Source organism: Clupea harengus, chromosome 10, assembly GCF_900700415.2.
Source record: "Clupea harengus chromosome 10, Ch_v2.0.2, whole genome shotgun sequence".
Taxonomy (NCBI): domain Eukaryota; kingdom Metazoa; phylum Chordata; class Actinopteri; order Clupeiformes; family Clupeidae; genus Clupea; species Clupea harengus.
The window spans coordinates 23,261,508-23,282,330 of record NC_045161.1 but is presented as its reverse complement, the minus strand read 5'-3'; the positions used below and the strand labels follow the sequence as shown (position 1 = coordinate 23,282,330).

Here is a 20,823-nt window from a genome sequence, read left to right as displayed (position 1 = left end):
CACTAGTACACATAAGTTAAAACTGGAGGAATAAATCAACGCAGGAAAGACCAGTAATAAACAAGCTGTAGTCTATACCCACAATGCCTTTCGTCGAGAATTAACATGGCGGCTATGGTTGCTGTTTTGATCTGGGCCGTGGACATGAAAAACAAAAAAACATTCTGGGAAGATGGACAGCATGTAGCTGTTGTTTGAACAGAAATACAGCTTACATGAACGTAAGAGATAATCTATATTAACTTCCCATATAACTAACTAGAATTTGGTTTACGATTAGTTTGGGAATAAGGTAATGAACAACTTGGGTAGCTAGCCATCTTAGGCTACGCAGTTAGCAGGCTAGCTAACAAACAAGAGACAGGCTAAGCTAGCGTGCTACGGTCACTAAGTGTAAGCAAACCCGTGAAGCAATGGGTTATGCAAGCTTGTCAGGCTGTGTTAGGTTTGAAGAATCTTTGACAATTATACAGTATGCTGGGGAAAATACGTCCGGCCTATAATATGTAATGAAGAGGCGCATCTTTTTTTCCTTCTTTGCAGCAATAAAATGATCTCTGCGGCAAAATTAACACGCTAGCTGCTTTGCTACCATAGCTTGAACCAAGCTAGAAATACCGATTTTTAATAAGTAAAAGTAATGGTTTCATCTTACCAGCAATCCAAACAAGTCATCATTATGGACCACATTTGCATTTTTTTAATATGTAGAACGCACGATGGGTGACTGAGTTCATGCTTGGCAGCTAATGTTTGATAAATAGCTAACATTAGCGCTATACAGGACCAATAATGTCCGTCCCTTGGTTAAGAGCTAGCGATAACGTTACATCTGTCTGTAATATAATCTGACCAGCTTGAACCCTGTGCAGAATTGTTTGTTAAAGCCCAGAATTATAACGTTGTCTTCAGTCTCATGTTAAATTATGTACTATGTCGATTCTTGGATGGCCTACCTTGCATGAAGTTAACATCAACACTACTGATACCATGCGAAACTAGCCGGTGTTGCGGGCAAGTTTGCAGTTACTTTACAGATAACTCTTTGATAAGGATGTACAAAGTTTTTAGTTACATATTTAGTTTCATATGCTAAGCACTTAACATCTCTGCGTGTTGCATAGTAAATGTATGAACAATCAATGCTCTACAATACATTGCAAGTCATGTTGAACCGTTTCGATAGCATTAGCAAAGCAGCTATTTCCTGTGTAATATGTAAAATACAAGTGTTGCTTCAGTTGTTGAACAGTCGCAGAAACTATAATGAAATATCTACACCACGAAAGACAAAGTTAAGCCAGAAATATTGGTACCTCATTCCTTGTGGATGGTGAGGAGGAAATTGATAGTTGTCTCTCTTTCCAGGTTCTGACTTGTCTATCCTCTGCCTCCTGGCTTTCCACAATACAGAAAGGTTAGTTTCTTCAGATACAGACACTTGCAAGATGGAGGAATCCAGAAGCCCACAAAAGTCTGTCAAGCCCTCTCGTGGAGAGGCCAGAGGGGCGAAAGCTCCGACCTCCAAGACTCTGAAAGATACCCCATTGCTGAGGGACCCCACAAAAGCCCCTGGCCGCACTAAGGACAATATCTCCAGGGCACGAGATGATCACAGAGACAGCCAGGGTGTTCACGGCACTGGCAGGACAGCAGCTAGAAGCCCACAGGACCAGGGGAGAGGCAAGCCTCGCAGGCTGACTGGCAGGACCAGCTCTGGGGAGAGGGTGAAAGGGAAGGGAGGGTGTCCACAGCAGCAGACAGATGCTAGGCATCCTGCCCAGGACCACAGGGCCTCTGGCTGGAACCGCAATCTTAAAGATGCTGAGGGTCCTGGAGCGGCAGGTCCTACTTCATATGAGGAAAAGACACTGCAATCCAAGCCTTCTAAAGTAGCAGCTCTTGCAAAGCAGTTACCAGGTATGTATTTGCTTCTGTAGTCAAAGACTTGCTTATCTATATGTGACTCCATGCTATTCTTTCTGATGATTTGGTCATGGCGCAACATCAGAAATATGCATTTGGATTTTGTGAACATGTCTTGGAAAGCAAGTTTTTACTTTTGTTGCTTTGTGAGGCTTCTGCATAGGTGCATGCAGCTTTTGGAGACCCATGCATTGTACTACATTGCAGTATTTGTTAAACAATGTGAATGCGTACAGTGATTTATTTCCATGTATTCTGGAACACAACAGAGACTGACAGAGAAAAGTCAAGTTTGAATGCTTGTTTTTATTGGTACCACAGATAATGTGGTTGAAATTTGTAGTAGCCTGCTTTTGTTTACTGTGGGCTGATTTACCTGGTTACCCCGTTCTTTTTTAAATTAATTTGGTTGTCATCATAGTTTGGCTAAACACCCCCCTGTGAACTAGTAATATAATGGCATGGAGTGTGCTTACAACAAAGGGATCTTTGATGCTGTTTTAGTGTTGACCACTGCAAGTATTACGCTATACCCTCCTGTATTGGAGGACATCATACTGGATCCTTAATCAGCCTTTTTTTGGTCTGGTGGAGGGTAGGGTTGCAAAGGGGCGAAACATTTCCAGAAACTTTCCGTGGGAAGTTAAGCTTGGAAATTTTGAAAATTTTGACAATTTTTTTTGTAAAGGTTAGCCTATAACAGGGAACTTAAATGTAGTTGAAAACAAGGCTACACAAGTGTAGCTCAGCTGGACCCTGGATGCAGCTAGTTGGGAACATTGTCTGCCAGAAACAAACCTATGACTTTCAGTTGTTTTTGAACGTCTTTGTCATTACCTAGCATATGTATTACTTGTTACACTGAAGCCATGTTCATTTTAATACCAAGTTTATTTGTATACAGTAGGCTAACTTTTTACAGCAGTGAGAGTAGGATGTATGTATGTCTAGTAAAAGTACACCATCACCTTGATTACTCGCGGCTGTTGGGGCGGCAAGTTGGGGCGACTTATCGAAAATAAAAGTAATTACTGCAAATTAAAGGCTGAGCAATAAAAATGTCATACAAAACTATATCTTATAGATGTATGGAATGTAGCACACCGCTAAAACCTCTAGCCTTGGAAAAACTCTAAGAGGCTTGAGAAGCTTAACTAAATGCTTCCATTTTACATTTATGTTTTTGTTGTTTGATGAAATAATCCGTTAGTCAAAAATGAAATTTTTAAAATTTGTATTACATTTACATTTACATTTAGTCATTTAGCAGACGCTTTTGTCCAAAGCGACGTACAAGGGAGAGAACAGTCAAGCTAAGAGCAATAAAAAAGCATGGTGTAACAATAAATACTACTTTACATGAGAATTAGAAAAACAACAACCTAGAAAAGAGGAAAAAGAAGTGCAGGAATGTAACTGCTGAAGTGCAAGTTAAGCGCTAGTCAGGTGCCAGTTAGGAGGGGAGGTGCTCTCTGAAGAGTTGGGTCTTCAAAAGCTTCTTGAAGGTAGAGAGGGACGCCCCTGCTCTGGTAGTACTAGGCAGTTCGTTCCACCAACGTGGAACTATAAATGAAAATAGTCTGGATTGCCGTGCTTGCACGGACGGCAGTGCCAAACGACGCTCACTAGACGAGCGCAGCGTCCTGGGTGTAACATTTGCCCTTACAAGAGCATTTAGGTAGGTGGGAGCAGAACCAGTAAGCACTCTGTAGGCAAGCATAAGTGACTTGAACTTAATGCGAGCAGCTACTGGCAGCCAGTGGAGCTCGATGAGTAGCGGGGTGACGTGTGCCCTTTTCGGTTGGTTGAACACCAGACGCGCCGCCGCGTTCTGGATCATCTGTAGTGGATCATCTGTAGTGGTTTCACCACGCAAGCCGGCAGGCCCGTTAGGAGGGCGTTGCAGTAGTCAAGGCGGGAGCTCACCAAGGTTTGCACCAGCAGCTGGGTGGCATACTGGGTTAGGTACGGCCTGATTTTGCGGATGTTGTATAGCGCAAAGCGGCACGACCTGGAGACAGAGGCGATGTGGGCCGTGAAGGTCAGTTGGTCATCAATAATGACCCCGAGGTTTCTTGCTGTTTTGGATGGAGCAAGAGATAAAGAGTCAGTATTGATCTTGATGTTGTGGTGGATGACCTGTTTGGCTGGGAAGACCATCAGTTCCGTTTTGGCCAGGTTCAGCTGAAGGTGGTGATTTTTCATCCATGTGGATATATCAGCGAGACAGTCCGAAATCCGCGTCGAGACCGTGGTGTCCTCAGGAGGGAAAGACAGAAACAGTTGAGTATCATCGGCATAACAGTGGTAGGAAAAACCATGCGAGCGGATGATAGGGCCCAACGAGGTGGTGTAAATGGCAAAGAGAAGTGGTCCCATCACCGTGCCTTGGGGCACCCCAGTGGTGAGGCGGTGAGGTACAGACAGATGACCTTGCCATGACACGTTGAACGAGCGCCCAGTGAGGTAGGATTCAAACCAGGAGTGCGCATTGCCAGAAATGCCCATACTTGACAGTATGGACAGAAGGATGCGGTGGTTGACTGTATCAAACGCAGCTGATAAGTCAAGCAGGACGAGAGCCGAGGATTGAGCTGCTGCTCTAGCTGTTTTTAAGGCCTCCATTACAGACAACAGGGCTGTTTCGGTGGAGTGACCGCTTTTGAAGCCAGACTGGTTCGGATCGAGGAGATTGTTCTTTGACAGGAACTCGGTGACCTGTTTGGAAGCTGCCCTCTCAATGGTTTTAGATAGGAGCGTGAGAAGTGAGACCGGTCGATAGTTTTCCACCTGAGTGGGATCGAGAGACGGCTTCTTGAGCAGCGGCGTTACCCGAGCCACTTTGAAAAGAGAAGGAAATGTTCCAGAATTAAATGAAGCATTAAGCATTAGAAGCATTAGAAATGTTTGCATTCATGTCTGCTTACGACAAAAACAAAATGTTGGTAACCAGGTTAATACAGTTAGTATAAATAACCCCTGTAATTATTCCTGTTAATTCCCATGGAAAGTTTCCAACTTTGAATATTCCCGAAAGTTTGCAACCCCAGTGGAAGGTGACTTCTGGTGACTGGTGTTTTGTTGTTGTTGTTGACCTGTGTGTCTAAGTGTAGCTGCTCTGTTCTGACCTGCAGATGAGGTGGGGGGTCGGCGTGTTGCAGAGCCTACACCAGGGCGTGGCAGGGAGGTGGACGATGGCCGCCTGACCTCTGAGCAGCAGCTGGGGCTGAAGCAGGCGGAGGAGAGGCTGCGTCGAGACTACATCCATCGGCTGGTCAAGGTTAGGAACGGACACATATTCTCTAAATGTGACATCACTCCTAATATTGAATTCTCCAAAGTAAAACACCAGTCACCAGTCATGTTTCCTTACTGTGTCTGTGAAGGTGTTTTCAGAGGGGGGGGGGTGCATAATGTAGTTTTCAGTGTGCAAGTGTGAATGACCATAGTTTCTGAGGAGTTCAACTAGTCTCTTGTGATGGCTTCCACTGCTTGGGTGGAGCTGTAAACGACCGTCGTTTGCTGCATCAGTGGGTGTGTGCACAGTTCTTCATGCGCCATTGGTTTTTGGTGACGTAGCTGTGTTGTTCTATAGCAGTCCCCTGAGTACCCCAACTACCACTACCTATGCAAGCTCTGCTCAATCCACGTGGAGAACATCCAGGGTGCTCACAAACACATCAAAGAAAAGCGGCACAAGAAAAACATCATGGTGAGTCCAATAATACCCGGAGCAGTCAGCGGTTTTATGCCTTTTTCCATAAACAAATGTCATTGTTATAGACGTGATGGAAGGCTGCTGGTTAGACAATATGTTATCGATGGTTCTTTTCTGGATTAGATTGAATTGTTAATTCAAATCTGTCTTGACAACTAAAAATGTAATTTGAGGGTGTGCTGTAACTTTGGACCCACCGTCCTCCTCGTGCGCTCACATGCCTGTGTGTGTGTGTGTTGTGCAGGAGAAGCAGGAGGAGAATGAGCTGCGGGCCCTGCCGGCCCCCTCCCCCGCTCAGATGAAGGCGGTGGACGCGGCCGTGCACGAGGCCGCCCGGCTGTACGGCATCTCTGAGGAGGACTTCCAGGAGCGACAGGCCATGGTGACCAGGATGGAGGTTGTCATCAAGGAAAGCCTGCCAGGTAAAGCCTGGGGGGAAACCCCTGTGGAAGCACCTCAGAAGGGCTCCCTCTACTCCCTCATCTGCATTACATCCTTTAGAAGAATATTTGATCCCTTGTCAATGGCTGTATTAATACTTAATCAGCATTTTCACTTCCTAACACTGTGTCATTTAGAAATAGTATCCTGTCACTTAAACATACATGAAGTCAAGTTAAAAAAAAATGAAAATGTTGATATTTGAGGTGTCCAGTTTTGTTACTGGCTGAAGTGAAATTAATTATTTATTTTGTTCTTCTCCTCCTGTAGAATGCAATCTCCGCCTGTATGGTTCATGCCTGACACGTTTCGCCTTTAAAACCAGTGATGTCAACATTGATGTCACCTATCCATCTAGTGTAAGTCAATAGTATTTTGTCTTTTTAGCTGTTGCATTTAACACTCCACTGTCATACCCAGTTGTGTAGAATCCTGTCTACTTTTCCTAATTCTAAAACTTAACTTAATTTAACTGTTCCCAAGTTATTTACATCAGTCGAATAACATATTGACCTCTTGACATCGGCCTTGCTATTGTCCTTTGCGATCCACAGATGACCCAACCAGAAGTGCTTATAAAAGTGCTGGAGATCATTAAGAACAGCTGTAAGTACACCTACATGTTGCTGTGTACTCTTTCTTTGTCGTGCGGTAAACAACGGCAACAAACCACAAATAAGAAAGCTGTTGCCTTTTTTGTTGCAAGTTTGCATTTGCATAGATATTACTTAACATTAATTGCCACAGCCTTTATTCCTTGACTGGCGAGGTGCCTTAATGAATGAGCTTTCTTTGGAAAACAAATTTAATTAGTTTCACCCAACACTGAGATTAGGACTGCTAAAGAGAGAAAATGGGGGGGGTTTCCATTTCATTTCATTTAATGAACATTTTTTTCACTTGGCTAACTTAAGCTACTTTAAATTCTCTCTGGCTTGCAGCTCAGTATGTTGAAGTAGACTCTGACTTCCACGCCAAAGTTCCTGTGGTGTACTGCAAGGATGCCAGCAGGTTAGTGTGCTCACACTGGGATAATTTCCTATGTGTAGTGAATCCAGGATGCAATGAATCCTTGCGTGATGTAAAGTGAGCAGGTTGCCATGTTCTTTGTTCTTGTCGACGTTTTTGCCCTGTCTGTGTTGCTAACTGCAAACTGGTTGGAATGTCCTCTGAACAGTTACACAGTTGTGTCAGTGCGGTTTGATCCTAAAAGTCTCTCCTCTCTCTCTCTCTCTCTCTCTCTCTCTCTCTCTCTCTCTCTCTCTCTCTCTCTCTCTCTCTCTCTCTCTGACCCTCTCTGCACAGTGGGCTGATGTGTAAAGTCAGTGCAGGTAACGATGTTGCATGCCTCACCACCAACCACCTGGCGGCGCTGGCGAGGCTGGAGCCCAGGCTGGTGCCCCTGGTCCTGGCATTCCGCCACTGGGCCAAAGTAAGCACATCCCCGCTCACCTCCACAGCGTTAGCTGTTTATTCCCAGCAGCGAGTCTCACTTCAGCAGTGCTTCAGAAGCAAGCACACCAGGGCCTCAACTAAATCCTCTACCACTCTGAGGGGGTCCTGTGGGTCCTACCAGAGCTAATTAAACACAAGATGTGTTTTTTTGCTTTTTGTTGTTTTTTGTTGGTTTTTTGTTTGTTTGTTTCTTTCCCAGCTGGAATGAATGAGTGAATTATTCTCTGAGGCACGTTTTTGTTCTTCAGCCACATTGACGTGTGTGTGTGTGTGTGTGTGTGTGTGTGTGTGTTTTGTCTCCAGCTGTGCCACATTGACTGCCAGGCGGAGGGTGGCATTCCTTCATACTCCTTCTCCCTCATGGTCATCTTCTTCCTGCAGCAGCGCAAGGAGCCCATCCTGCCCGTTTATCTGGGCAACTGGGTGGGTACATGCGCCTAGAATAACACGCATCAGTGATCTATCGGCCTTATACACACATGGCTCTGCTTTTTATTTCAAAGTGCACTTCAGAAAGTGCTTCAGAGAGGATGCTGCTGAAAGGCAAGTGAAAATGAATATTTAGGGGGGGGGGGGGAAGATCTGTGGAATGTAAGTAGTGAAAAGAGCATAAAAAGCAATCAAAGCAAGTCAGACCATCATCAGTCTAATTAAAATCAGTATTCAGTAAAAGTCCACAGCCCTAATTAAAAGTTGTGTTAAATAAATTATGATTTAGATTCACTTTTTTGACTTGCCAAGTTTGTCTGTCACTTCAAGGTTGGCTGGGAATTAATCATTATTAGACGCCAGTTCTCTTCTTGATCAATGTAGAAAGATATAGATTAAACAAATGGTGTTTCTTTAAACCATGTTACCATTGGAAATTAACTCTTGTTGTCATTGCTTTATAGTTACTGTTGCTGCTTTCTGCTGCACAGTGGAAAGTAGGCGTACAGTGATGACTCTGAACCTTTCAGTAGCCTCATTTGTCATTGTTATGAACATAAATAACAGCAAAACAACGCACACATTCCCAATAGGCTGGTAAAACATAGCAAGAACGTGTTTTCTTGCATGTGTTTAGGGAGCCTCCGGTTTCTGGTGTGTGTGTGTGGTCGGTCAGTGGTGCTGATGTCCTCTCTTGTGTTGGGTGTTCCTGTGTGTGTGTTTGCAGATTGAGGGCTTTGACGTGAAGCGCGTGGACGAGTACCACCTGACTGGGGTGAAGCTGGACATCTTTGTGGGCTGGGAGCTGCGTCCCCCCACCAGTGGGGAGGGCCGTGGAGAGAACAAGGGCAAACCTGAGCAGAAGGCCCCACCGCGCAGGAAGAGCGACGCCACAGAGGGCCTGGTGAGCGAGGGCAGGGCAGCCCCCAGAACTGTGTAGAACTCTGAGAGAAGGAAATCGAAGTCAGAGCCACAATGTTTCTCCTTGATGTTTCTAATTACCATTTATCATAAATGAAATGGTCTTTAGTTTACGCCTGAGGTTTATTCATAGTTTATATTCTTATAGGGCCAGTGTGTGACTGTGCTGCTGTTGTGTGTCCCCACAGACGCGCCTGGCCCTTGACCTCGGGAAGGGCGTGCCCCTGGGCCAGCTGTGGATGGAGCTGCTGCGCTTCTACACGCTAGAGTTTGCCCTAGAGGAGCACATCATCAGCATCCGCCTGCGCCAGCGCCTGCCCCGCGAGGTCAAGAACTGGCCCCGCCGCCGCCTCGCCATCGAGGGTGAGACCCTGCCCACCACCCTGCCCACCACCCTGCCCACCACCCTGCCCACCACCCTGCCCACCACCCTGCTCACCTCACACACACACACAGCTATCCTCTGCCCAGACAAACCTGTTGCTTCAGTTTGGCCTTTAGCTACTGCAGAAATGCAGGACAACACACTTTGAGATGTACTTTGGGGTTTTCTAATGGCTATGAACTCTGATATGGGCCATTGAATACTATTTACTATTAATTTAGTGGTGTAAGAATCGAGGAATGATAGAGTATCGTTGATTCATTGACTTTTTTAGTTTGGAGATGCACTTTATCTTTTATCCTCTGACCGTTTTTTTCAGTGTAAATTAAGGAGTAACCACTGACCGCTCTCACACAAAGCATTTTTTTTTATGTGTAAACCCTCTTCTCGCCTCCCAGACCCCTTTGCCCTGAAGAGGAACGTGGCGCGCAGCCTCAACAGCCAGATGGTGTTCGAATACATCCAGGACCGCTTCCGCAGCGCCTACCGCTACTTCGCCTGCCCCCAGAGCCGCAACCGCGAGCTGGGCCAGAGGCGGGGGGCCAGGAAGAGAGCCAAGCGCCACCCCCCCCACCCCGAGAGAGAGGCCTCCGAGGAGGGGGGAGAGGGCAAGCGGGGGAAGAGCGCCGAGGCCGGGCGGTGCCGGACCACAGCGGAGGAGCGCAAGGAAGGAGAAGGTGGTGAGGAGGAAGAGGAGGACGGCGTAGAGGGAAGGTGCGGGAGGGATGACGAAGATGATGATGATGTTTATGTGGATGAAGATGAGGAAGGCCTGAGGAGCGGGCTGGCGGACTTGCTTTTGAGCAAGAGGGAGAAGAAGGCGGCGAACGTGAGGAGGGAGGGCCGGGAGCCCCCCTCGGACCACAGCTCCCCCTCCCCTCAAAACGGCCTGCTGGACAGTGAAGAGGATGAGGATGAGGTGGCGGAAGAAGAGGAAGAGCAGGAGGAAATTGCCCCAGAGGACCTGCAGTATGTGTTTGACAGGATGATTTTCACCGAAGGAAAGGTAATGTACTATTAATGATCTTCTTTCTCAGAAGTGTATGAACTGCTTTAAAAGAGAGGCTTGGCATTGGAATCATCATTTCATTGTGTCACATAATAGTGAGCATTCCATTTCTGGACAAGTGAGCAATCTCTTCAGCTGTTGGCAACAAAACCACTTTGTAATTACAATACATGACGCGAGTAATTGCTTGGACTCAAATACTCGTATTTGTACCAATATCGGTCTTTTCAGGTGAATTCAGACCCATAAGTCCTCTTACAGAGCAAACCGGTCAGTGTAGCTTGTATATGTTTGCATGCTCATTCTGAAAGGCCATTCTTCTAAGCCCTCTTCCCCCTCTGCAGCCCCCCACCGTGGTCTGCAGCATCTGCAAGAGGGACGGCCACCTGAAGGACGAGTGTCCAGAGGACTTCAAGAAGATCGAGCTGTTGCCTCTGCCCCCGATGGGTGATCGCTTCCGCGAGATCCTCGATGGCCTGTGCAGGCTCTGCTACCGTAAGAGGCACTCCCAACACACGCACACACCCGCAGTCTCATAGACTCAACATTCATCTGATGGCTGGAGTTCTCCTTTCCATTAATACAATGGGCCTTTTTTTTGTGGGCTAACTGGCTATGTAGTATTGAGTCAGTCAGCAGGTTGTGTGTGTGTTTGTGTGCAGATGAGTTGTCCCCAACCCCAATGGAACAGCAGAAAAGGGAGCAGATTCTGGTCGGTCTGGAGAGGTTCATACGGAAAGAGTTTATTGGTAGGTGAACAGGACCCTTTTAATTACTGCAGATTGGTACTGATGAGAAACCGTGTTCTGTCCTGAGTTCATCAACCTTCATAGCGGTTCCATGAAAATTGAAGTCTTGCTGTTTTTGTGTTGACTGTGACCATGGATAAGGCTATTATCTACGGGGAGGTCAACGCACTGCAATTTCAAAAACCACATGCAAATTCAGACAAAACAGTAGTTTGACTTGTTTGTGTCCTATTTCGGGTTAAAAGTAACTTTTAATGTTATCGTATGTTACCAGCTAACATAGCATGTAATCATAATCCGGACGTGTTCATCACTTTTAAGTAGGGCTGTCAATAGATTAAAAAAAATTAACTAATTAATCTCACATTTTTAAATTCATTAATCTAGATTAATCGCGATTAAAAGTTTGTTTTTTTCTTCTAAAGACTAATTGTTATAAATTAACGAGTAATCACTTCATACAGCGTGTACGCTACATACAACTTCAGTTTTGTCGATTGTTCCGTCATTTTGGCTCTTAAACAGAGACTTTCCGCCCAACAATCCCTCAGCTCTCTCCATCTTCAACTACAGCAGTGGTTCTCAAACTTTTTCTGTCATTCCCCACTTTGAACAAGGGGGGCTTTTTCCCTCATCGCTCCCATAAAATGGTAGGCCAAGCTTAAAATTGTTAATTATTGAAATAACCTCAAGTAATAACAAATAGCATCTTATTTAGGTCAGCAAATGTATATTGCTTGGAGTGATTTAATGTTTCATGTTGTAGTGTATTGTTGCTATGGACACACACACATGGACGGATTATGAAACCATTGGTCAGGACGTGTAACAAAATACACCGCTTCCAACCACAAATAAGAGATACATTTAAGCCACTTCTGATATTAACAAATACAAAGTCTAAAAACAATTGACAGCAAGCAAAGTTAATAACAGCGACTTCACGCAGAGGCTCTGGTTTAGGGAGAGGGGCCTTGGGCCTGGGCCCGTTCAGCCCGTTCGGTAATCCATCCTTGCACGCACACAGTATTGTATTTCTTTCTGTTGACGGACTTTTACTTTGACAACTGTGACAGTTAGTAACGCACATGTCTAGTAAGCCTCTATTAAATTATGCTTTCCCTCGCACGCTCAAAAACAATGACTAAGTTATTTAGCTGTCTCACACTGTGATAAATATGTTTAAGTGACCTATGTTTAAATTCTATGAACTGTGTTAGTTCGTTGTAACGTAAAATGTAATTATTATTCATTTAGATACGTTACGTTCTAATATGTGACCGTTAGCACACCATTCATTCATAACTTGGTGGCAGACGTTAGCACTTATTAGCCAGCTGTGTTGTAATCTGTTGTTGCTCTGATTCTTGGTGGAATGAATCTAATAGTAACTTGCTGTGTTTCGTTAAGATACCTTCTAAGTATTTTCCGTTTCTTGTGTATTATAGTTTCACTCATAAGTTTTCACCTGACATCAATAAAGGAGCAAGGCGAGTTAACCGTAGCCTACACAGCCCTAACTAAACTAAAGTTAAAAAAAAACTTTAAACATTAATCGCATAGATTAACGCGTTAACGCTGACAGCCCTACTTTTAAGTGTCCTGTTTTTTTTGCGTAAGGTGTCGTGTTCTCTAAAGTTTCTAACAGCTGCACGTGTGTTGTCAAATTGATGAAGATGTTTTTTTAATTTAAAGAAATTCAAACCCTTTTGTGTTTTGTCTATTTGCATGTACTTTCTTAAGCTGCAGTGTGTTGAGATCTCAGGGCCACGGTAGTTATCTGTTTTTGTACTTGCTTGACTTGGAGAATTGGAGTAATTGTGCTATCACCTGCCTCGGTGTCCTGTTGACGAAGCGCGTGACTCACTCTCCCAGATGAGTATGTGATGATGACGAGCGGGTGTGTCTTCTTCCAGATAAGGCTCAGCTGTGTCTGTTTGGCTCCTCCAAGAACGGCTTTGGGTTCCGTGACAGCGACCTGGACATCTGCATGACACTGGAAGGTCATGACACAGCAGAAGTATGTGGTTGGAATCCATCTTTATGTTTATCTCTCTCACACACCAACTCGCCTTCAGATTGTCACACTTACACTCGCTGTGGCTATATTTGACTTTGTCCATAAATGTTTTACATCAATTCTCATACTACTTGCTAGTTATCGGCATACCTTGTCTAACTTTGAGATTTTATATTTATGCACCTTCTAGAAACTTAACTGTAAGGAGATCATTGAGGGGCTTGCAAAGGTACTGAAGAAACACACAGGTACGTAACTTGACGCCCCAGTTTTTCTTCTGCAACACACCATTCACACCTGCATTATCTGGAAGTGAGCTGGTTCTACAAGCCCTCCCCCCTGTGAACATCTCCTCTTTAGGTCTGAGGAACATCCTGCCTATAACGACCGCTAAAGTGCCTATTGTGAAATTTGAACATCGCCAGAGTGGCCTGGAAGGTGACATCAGCCTCTATAATACCCTGGTGAGCTCCGATACCTCGTTAGCATGTTGTCTACTTTTTGCTGTCGGGGTTTTATACTCTCAGTCGGGAACGTTTCACTTTCTGTCTTAATGTAGTGGATGCCAACTGAACATGTAAACAGATACACACATGATTACATTCACCACACAAAAAAAAAGAAAAGAATAACCTTACTGCTGTTTCAGTTAAGAGGGAAGAGTTAACTGCCAAGCGCTTTGTGTAGAGTTATGCTTAAGATGGCGGTTCCATGCTTTGCCATCTGTTCTACAGGCCCAGCACAACACCAGGATGTTGGCCAAGTATGCTGCCATTGACCCTCGTGTGCAATATCTCGGATACACAATGAAAGTCTTCGCCAAGGTTTGGATGTCTGTGTTCAGCCACAGCGTAATATTTCATAGTTTGTTTATAAGTTGTGTCATCCCTGCATATATGGATGGGTAACAAGTGATGTTTGGTGAAAGAAAGGACTCCACAAACTAAGACTGATGCCAAAAAGATGACATAGAGATTTAACTGAAAAACACATAACCGAAAAAGTGTAAGGAACTTCATTGGACAAGACAAAGGGACGGAAGGTTTCGGGTGGAGCCCATCCTCAGTATTCCCTGTGTGAGAAGCTTCACCTAATGCGCCAATGCTTCTAATAGGTTATGGCATAAGATCTACCGTAAATATTGAAGTAGATTCATACAGGTGGACAGGTTATTGTAGACATGTCGCGGAACGTAGGCATGTTAAGACGATCACAGACGGTGATGGCTAGACAGTGTAGAACGTTTATAAAAGCATGCTAAAGAGAATAAAGTTTATAAAGCATGCTAAAGAGAATAAAGTTTATAAAAGCATGCTAAAGAGAATTCTTTGTTGCCCTGTGGAGTCTTTAAATAAAAAAAAATCCATAGACTTTGTCGAAATCTGAGCTATTAGTACATATCCATTTAATCCTAGAAAATTGTGTGTATGGTAGTCCCTGTTTTACAAATGTCAGGTGTGCACTAGAAGCATGTAAAATGCTGTTTTTATCTGTCGGTTTGGTAAATAAGGTGGTTGATTTATCTAATTTAACAAGTGGTGTTGAAGTTTCATGCCGTGTTTTTGCGCTCTCCTTAAGTGCTGTAGAACAGCAGTAACACGGCTGTGTTCTGTGCCCCCCAGCGCTGTGACATTGGGGACGCGTCCCGAGGCAGTCTCTCGTCCTACGCTTACATCCTCATGGTGCTGTACTACCTGCAGCAGAGGCAGCCGCCTGTCATCCCCGTCCTCCAGGAGGTAAAGTCCAGCCCAGTCCCTCCCCTCGCCTCTCTTACAGTGTCAGCCTGACCCACCTTGCTTAACCCCCCTGCCTCTCCCTCGTCTTGTGTTCAGATATATGACGGGAGCGATGTTCCTGAGAGGATGGTCGACGGTTGGAATGCATTCTTCTTTGATGACCTTGATGATATGGTATGATATTTTTCCTGCTCATATATATTTTAGGCCCTGGGCTCTGTAAAGCATCTTGAGACAATTTGATTGTTTTGGTGGTATATAAATAATATTGAACTGAACTGAATTGGAAGGATTTTGAATAAATACCCTTAGACTTCTGGATGTTGCCTTTTTTTTTTTCTTTTTTTTTTTTAAATGGCAAGAAGTCAAATCCTCCCCAAACCTTCTCACACTATGCATAACTGATAGCATTAATGGTAGCACACACAGACATTTGTTATTGAGAAGTGGTTGTTGTTATTGATGTTGTTGTTTATTTCTCCTGGGTACCCTACAGCGGCGGCGCATGCCGGAGCTGCAGCAGAACCGTGAGTCGGTGGGCGAGCTGTGGCTGGGCCTGCTGCGCTTCTACACCGAGGAGTTCGACTTCAAGGAGCACGTCATCAGCATCCGCCAGCACAAGCGCCTCACTACCTTCGAGAAGCAGTGGACCTCCAAATGCATCGCCATCGAAGGTGACTACCCACACCCGTGATTTCACTCCGCTGCCTTGCTGTGTGTGTGTTTAGACCACGGCAGATAACAAATAAAAGGGGAGCTGGACGATGGAACAGTTTTTATTCATTGGAACTATGTCCAATTGCACCGAACTACAACGTGTGAGATAAAAATGCCCTTTCAAGTTATAACTAGAATTATAGTTATAGTGTAGCAGACACTTCTGTCCAAAGTGAAAGTAGGAATAGTTGTCCTTTTCTAATGTGAAATCTTTCATCTCCGCAGATCCCTTTGACTTGAATCATAACCTTGGTGCAGGGGTCTCTCGCAAAAGTGAGTGTCTGTCTGGCTCTAAATGGAAGACCCTCACATGTAATGCTACGTTTTGTCTGGAGATGTGCTCCATCTTGCTTATTAGCCTAATTTGGATTTTTGTTTTCTTTTTTTTTCCACCTGCTCCTTCAGTGACCAACTTCATCATGAAGGCCTTCATAAACGGCAGGAAGCTGTTTGGCATCCCCTTCCTCCCCCAGCCTGGCACTGAAGCGGTAGGCACTCATCTAACACACACGCACGCACGCACGCACTTGGACATGTCCGCACGTGCGCACACAAACACTGGGACTCGCATTGTCTTGCGCCTTTGTACATCCCAAATAGATTCTCTTGGAAGTCCCATGTAACAAAAGTCCTTGTGTGCACTGCATGTCTGAGCTTGTGTTCACTGCATGTCTGAGCTTGTGTTCACTGCATGTCTGAGCTTGTGTTCCCTTGTGTTCACTGCATGTCTGAGCTTGTGTTCCCTTGTGTTCACTGCAATTCTGAGCTTGTGTTCCCTTGTGTTCACTGCATGTCTGAGCTTGTGTTCCCTTGTGTTCACTGCATGTCTGAGCTTGTGTTCCCTTGTGTTCCCTTGTGTTCACTGCATGTCTGAGCTTGTGTTCACTGCATGTCTGAGCTTGTGTTCCCTTGTGTTCCCTTGTGTTCACTGCATGTCTGAGCTTGTGTTCACTGCATGTCTGAGCTTGTGAACTTGATGAAACGTGAGGAAGTCATGTCTAACGGTCCTGCTCTCTCTCGCTCCTCAGGATTACTTCTTTGACTCCAAGGTACTAACGGATGGAGAGCTGGCTCCCAACGACCGCTGCTGCCGGATCTGTGGCAAGATTGGACACTACATGAAGGACTGTCCCAAGAGACGCAGGTCAGGCACCGCAGCCAAAGCATCAACGCCTTCCCCAACCCGTGTTGCCTAACACCAGAGTTGTTTCTCGTGTTGAGTTCGAGTGTGTTCTTATTTTTCCAGTGTGTGTGTTAGTTGCTGATCTATCCTTCAAAAGTTTGCCATGAGGTTTTGGACTGGAAGGTTTCTGTAGCTTCACTCGTGTTGAGTGTCCAGTTGAATGCCCTTCATCAATTCACGTTTTAATGTGTGTGTGTGTGTGTGTGTGTGTGTGTGTGTGTGTGTGTGTGTGTGTGTGTGTGTGTGTGTGTGTGTGTGTGTGTGTGTGTGTGTGTGTGTGTGTGTGTTAACACTCCTCTTCCTCGACCCAGGATAAAGAAGAAGGAGAACGATAAGGATGAGGAGGTGAAGGAGGAGGACCGCGAGCCTCGTGAGCGGCGCTGCTTCCAGTGCGGGGACATGGGCCACGTGCGGCGCGACTGCCCAGAGTACCGACACCTCCGCCAGAGGGGCTCGGCCGGACCAGGTGACGGCTCTCAGCCAATCACACAGCTCACTTAGACAGGAGGCATTCAGCCAGCTCTAGCCAATCCACCATTGACCGTTGTTATGTCAGGAGTTACTTCAGTAAAGCTAACCACTAGGGAAGTTAATCCTGTTTGATTGATAATAAATAAATAGATCATTTAGAAATGAAGAATATATTAATTATTAATTATATTATTATTGTTAGTTTCTTCCAGGTTGAAGTGTTCAGACTGTAGAGGTGGCATGTTAAGCTCTAAAATGTGAAAGTTAATGAGTGACCCTAGTCCTTCAGAGGAAACGAAACCATCGTTGTGCTCAGTATATAGCAGCCTGTGATCAGATGAGTTTTGGCTGTTTTTGTAGTAGAACTTTATGACCAGCAGAGGGCAGCGTAGACATGTTTGGAATTTTTTGTCACGTTAACATTGGTCTCTTCCTTCTTTCCTCAGTCCCTCATATGGTTCGCTCCATGGTGAGCTCTCAGTCCATCCCCATCCCTCAGAGTGGCGTGGCCCAGGAGAGGACTGGCCGCATCAGGCAGCCTTCAGAATGTGTAAGAGCAGCCAAACTCTTATTCGTTTAGACCTGCCATGTCTGTAATCAGGGTCTCGCCAGGGCTGAAGACTGATGCAGCGGTATGCATTCAGACCTGTAGATGCAGGGAAAAGCACTGGATGCTTATTATAGGTGTTCTATAATCGATGCACAGCTAGAATTCTCAGCCATATGTAGAGAGACTTCTCAATGAAATGCATCACTGTAGGTTTAGAAGCATGTATAGAAGCATCATCATAAAACTTTAAATGTCCCCATCTTAGATTAATCCACTTAACTTGCATTTGCTCTGGCTCTCTCTCTAACCCTGTCTCTGTCTCTCTTGTCTTCTCTCCCCCAGTCTGATACGCGCCAGACCCCACCTTACTCCCCCCAGTTCAGCCAGGCGTCCTCCCAGGCCGCTGGCTCCCCGCAGTCCGCCCAGAACAAGGGCCCCCACGGCCCCATCGGCTCCGCCGCCAAGCAGCCCCCCCACGCCCAGGTGCAGCTCCCCCTCTTCCCCCCGGGCTTCCCTCACTCCCACCCGGGGCCCTACCATGTTGGGCTGCAGGCCCTGGGGCTCCTGCAGCAGCAGCACACCCAACATGTGCAGGCTCAGGCGCAGGCCCAGGCTCAGGCGGGCCACCACCCGGCCGTGCCCCTGACCTCGGCCTCCTGGCCCATCCACGGACCGGTGATGCAGGGCACCTCCAGCAGCGCCAGCCCCTCCCCGCCGGGCCTCAAGTTCCCTCTGCGGGCCGCCAACAGTGGCGCTGCTGGAGGGGTAGGAGGTGGTGGAGGTGGAGGTGGACCCACTGGCAGCCCCTCCCCAATGAACCTGAACGACCCCAGCATCATCTTTGCCCAACCGGCCAGCAGGCCGCTGGGCATGAGCAGCTCAGGCCGGGACGGGCTCCCCTGGCACAACCACCTCAACCCGGGGGCACTGGTGGGCAACGGCACGGTGGGAAAGTCAGGTACACACTGGGTGTGCACTGTGTGTGTGTGTGTGTGTGTGTGTATTTGTGCGCGTGCAGATGTGTTTTGTTTTTGTTTTATTTGTATCAGTTTTATAAGTTCTAATGCACCTTGTGCAAATACATGCTCTTCTCGAACCCGGATTTCTAGGGGTCCTGCTACTTCTGATCTGTTTAGCTTTTCTTGCCGTGTGCGTGTGTGTGTGTTCATTGGTGTTTGATGAGGTAAGTGTCACCTGGGATGTGGTGTGTGTGTGGTGACACTTGGTGCTGGGTGGACAACAAGCACACTACCTCACTTGCTAAATATGCCTTGTACTTCTTTGCAATTAGACCAAAAAAAAAACCTTCTGTCTGAGTTGTATGAGTGTTGTTGTGTTACTCGTCTTTAATGAGTCCCAGTAATATAATGTGCTCTCTCCGACTCTTTGCAGATGCAGGCTATCAGGGTCCGTTTGGTAACTTGAGCCAGGGCTCGCGCACGTGGGAACACGGCGGCGCGCCCCACTTTGCGCTCCCGCCCTCCTGGCCCTACCGCATGCCCCAGAACTTCCTGCCGCAGGGCAACGGGGGCTTCCAGCCCAACAAGCCCTACCTCTCCCAGGGTGAGTCCTACCGTAGAGAGCAGCTCGCACCACAGCTCCTACCGTAGAGAGCAGCTCGCACCACAGCTCGTATTCATGTCTCTCGCCTTTGTGGGAAAAATAGACCATGATTTGATTTTTTGTTTTTGTTTTTATAGTTATGGTTATTCATTTAGCAGAATGGTTTATCTAAAGTACAGGTGGTTTAAATATTTTGTCAGTATGCTTCACTCCCTGGGAATCAAATCCATAATCATGATGTTAGTAGCTTTAACACCATACTGTACTAGTTAAAAACCAAAAGGAACAGAGTTAAGAGTAGTTAAGCACATTTAGATTGATTGTAAAGCTTTTTTTTTTTTTTAAGTTCTAGAATGTAGTTTGCAGTGGCTTGGAGACGTTAAAGGCTGTACTGTTCTGTTCTGTTTGCAGGTTCTGTTGTGGGCAATCAGCATTACCCCCTCCTCCAACACGGGAGGCATCACAATCTCAACTTCATCCAGCAGAAGAAATGAAGCTGAGGGAATTTTGGTTTCTTTTTTAATTAGAGAAGTATTGGCCCATGGTCCTTTTTCTGAGAAAGAAAAAAAACAAACAAAAAAAAGAAAACAACAATCAGGAAAATCAAGTATGTATTTGCATTATTTGGTCACAGGACTTTTTAAATAATGAATTTTATCATTTTTGTACAGTTTTTACATTTTATTTTCTTCTGTGTGTCATCACATTGATTTGTGATACAAATGTCAAATATTTTAATACCCTCATTTTTGAAGGGGGTCTAAAAGTGTTTTTATTTTATGTGTAAAGTAAGGACTACAAAAGTATTCTCTTTATTTTTGGTAGCTGTATTCATATTTTGCTTGCATAATGAACAAACCAGCTTTGAATAGAACTTTGTTTTTAAAACAAGCATACCACCTGATGAGAATTATGTAGTGCCAGAAACCCCCAATAGTAAAGAAAAAAAAGAGGAAAAAAAGATAAAATCAGAAAATCCAAAAAAAAATAAAGAAAAAGCAAACCATGTTGTTGTGTTATGTCTGTTATTTAATAACCACCAAGTTAGTATGTGTGCATCCAAAACAGGTGGAAAAACCAAACTATGTTGTTTAGACTGGTTGAATGATTACAGGAGACTTTAGTAATGATTGTTGTGAACTTACTGCATAAGGTCTCTGCCATAGACCAACCTATAGACGCCACATTGCATACACTCTTAGTGGTGAGAAGGTCCTGCTCTGTCCTAAAGGATGTGACTACTCCGAAAGATAATCCTCTGAGTCTAGGGCCAGACCAGGACATGGAGACTGAAGGGTCACGAAGTGGGTTTAAAATAAAAAATGTAATTTAAAAAAAAAAAAAGGACAAAAAGCAATGAAGGCAAATGTGTGTAGTAGGATTAGATTGAGGGGAAGTGCTCACAGTGTTGGTTTGAAATGGATGAAATAGAAATGGCATATATACAGCAGTATGCAAAATCAAACCCTGGAGTCCAGAACTTATTTTACAGGACCATTACCTAAACATATTATCTACCAATATACAACACATGGCACTTACATTCTCCA

General features: G+C 45.3%; 1 protein-coding gene across 4 annotated transcripts; it reads left to right on the top strand.

Annotated features, from left to right (window-relative positions):
• The first annotated feature begins 75 nt into the window (after nt 1-75).
• tut4 (terminal uridylyl transferase 4) lies at nt 76-20,617 on the top strand. Of its 4 annotated transcripts, none has more exons than XM_031574442.2 (30): nt 76-221; nt 1,414-1,920; nt 5,061-5,206; nt 5,522-5,638; nt 5,889-6,066; nt 6,356-6,444; nt 6,640-6,691; nt 7,027-7,096; nt 7,391-7,517; nt 7,844-7,963; nt 8,697-8,873; nt 9,079-9,253; nt 9,674-10,281; nt 10,629-10,779; nt 10,947-11,033; nt 12,950-13,053; nt 13,244-13,301; nt 13,414-13,517; nt 13,788-13,877; nt 14,676-14,789; nt 14,886-14,963; nt 15,286-15,463; nt 15,732-15,779; nt 15,912-15,994; nt 16,535-16,650; nt 17,001-17,155; nt 17,607-17,710; nt 18,053-18,668; nt 19,103-19,273; nt 19,685-20,617. In XM_031574442.2, the coding sequence occupies exons 2-30, from the start codon at nt 1,449-1,451 to the stop codon at nt 19,765-19,767; spliced, it is 4,671 nt and encodes a 1,556-aa protein (XP_031430302.1). In that variant the 5' UTR covers nt 76-221; nt 1,414-1,448; the 3' UTR covers nt 19,768-20,617. The 4 variants fall into 4 exon arrangements, with proteins under 4 accessions (XP_031430302.1, XP_012677214.1, XP_031430303.1 ...); XM_012821760.3 differs by having other exon boundaries at nt 1,369-1,920; XM_031574443.2 differs by lacking the exon at nt 19,685-20,617 and having other exon boundaries at nt 1,369-1,920; nt 18,053-18,640; nt 19,103-19,267.
• Nucleotides 20,618-20,823: the final 206 nt, after the last annotated feature.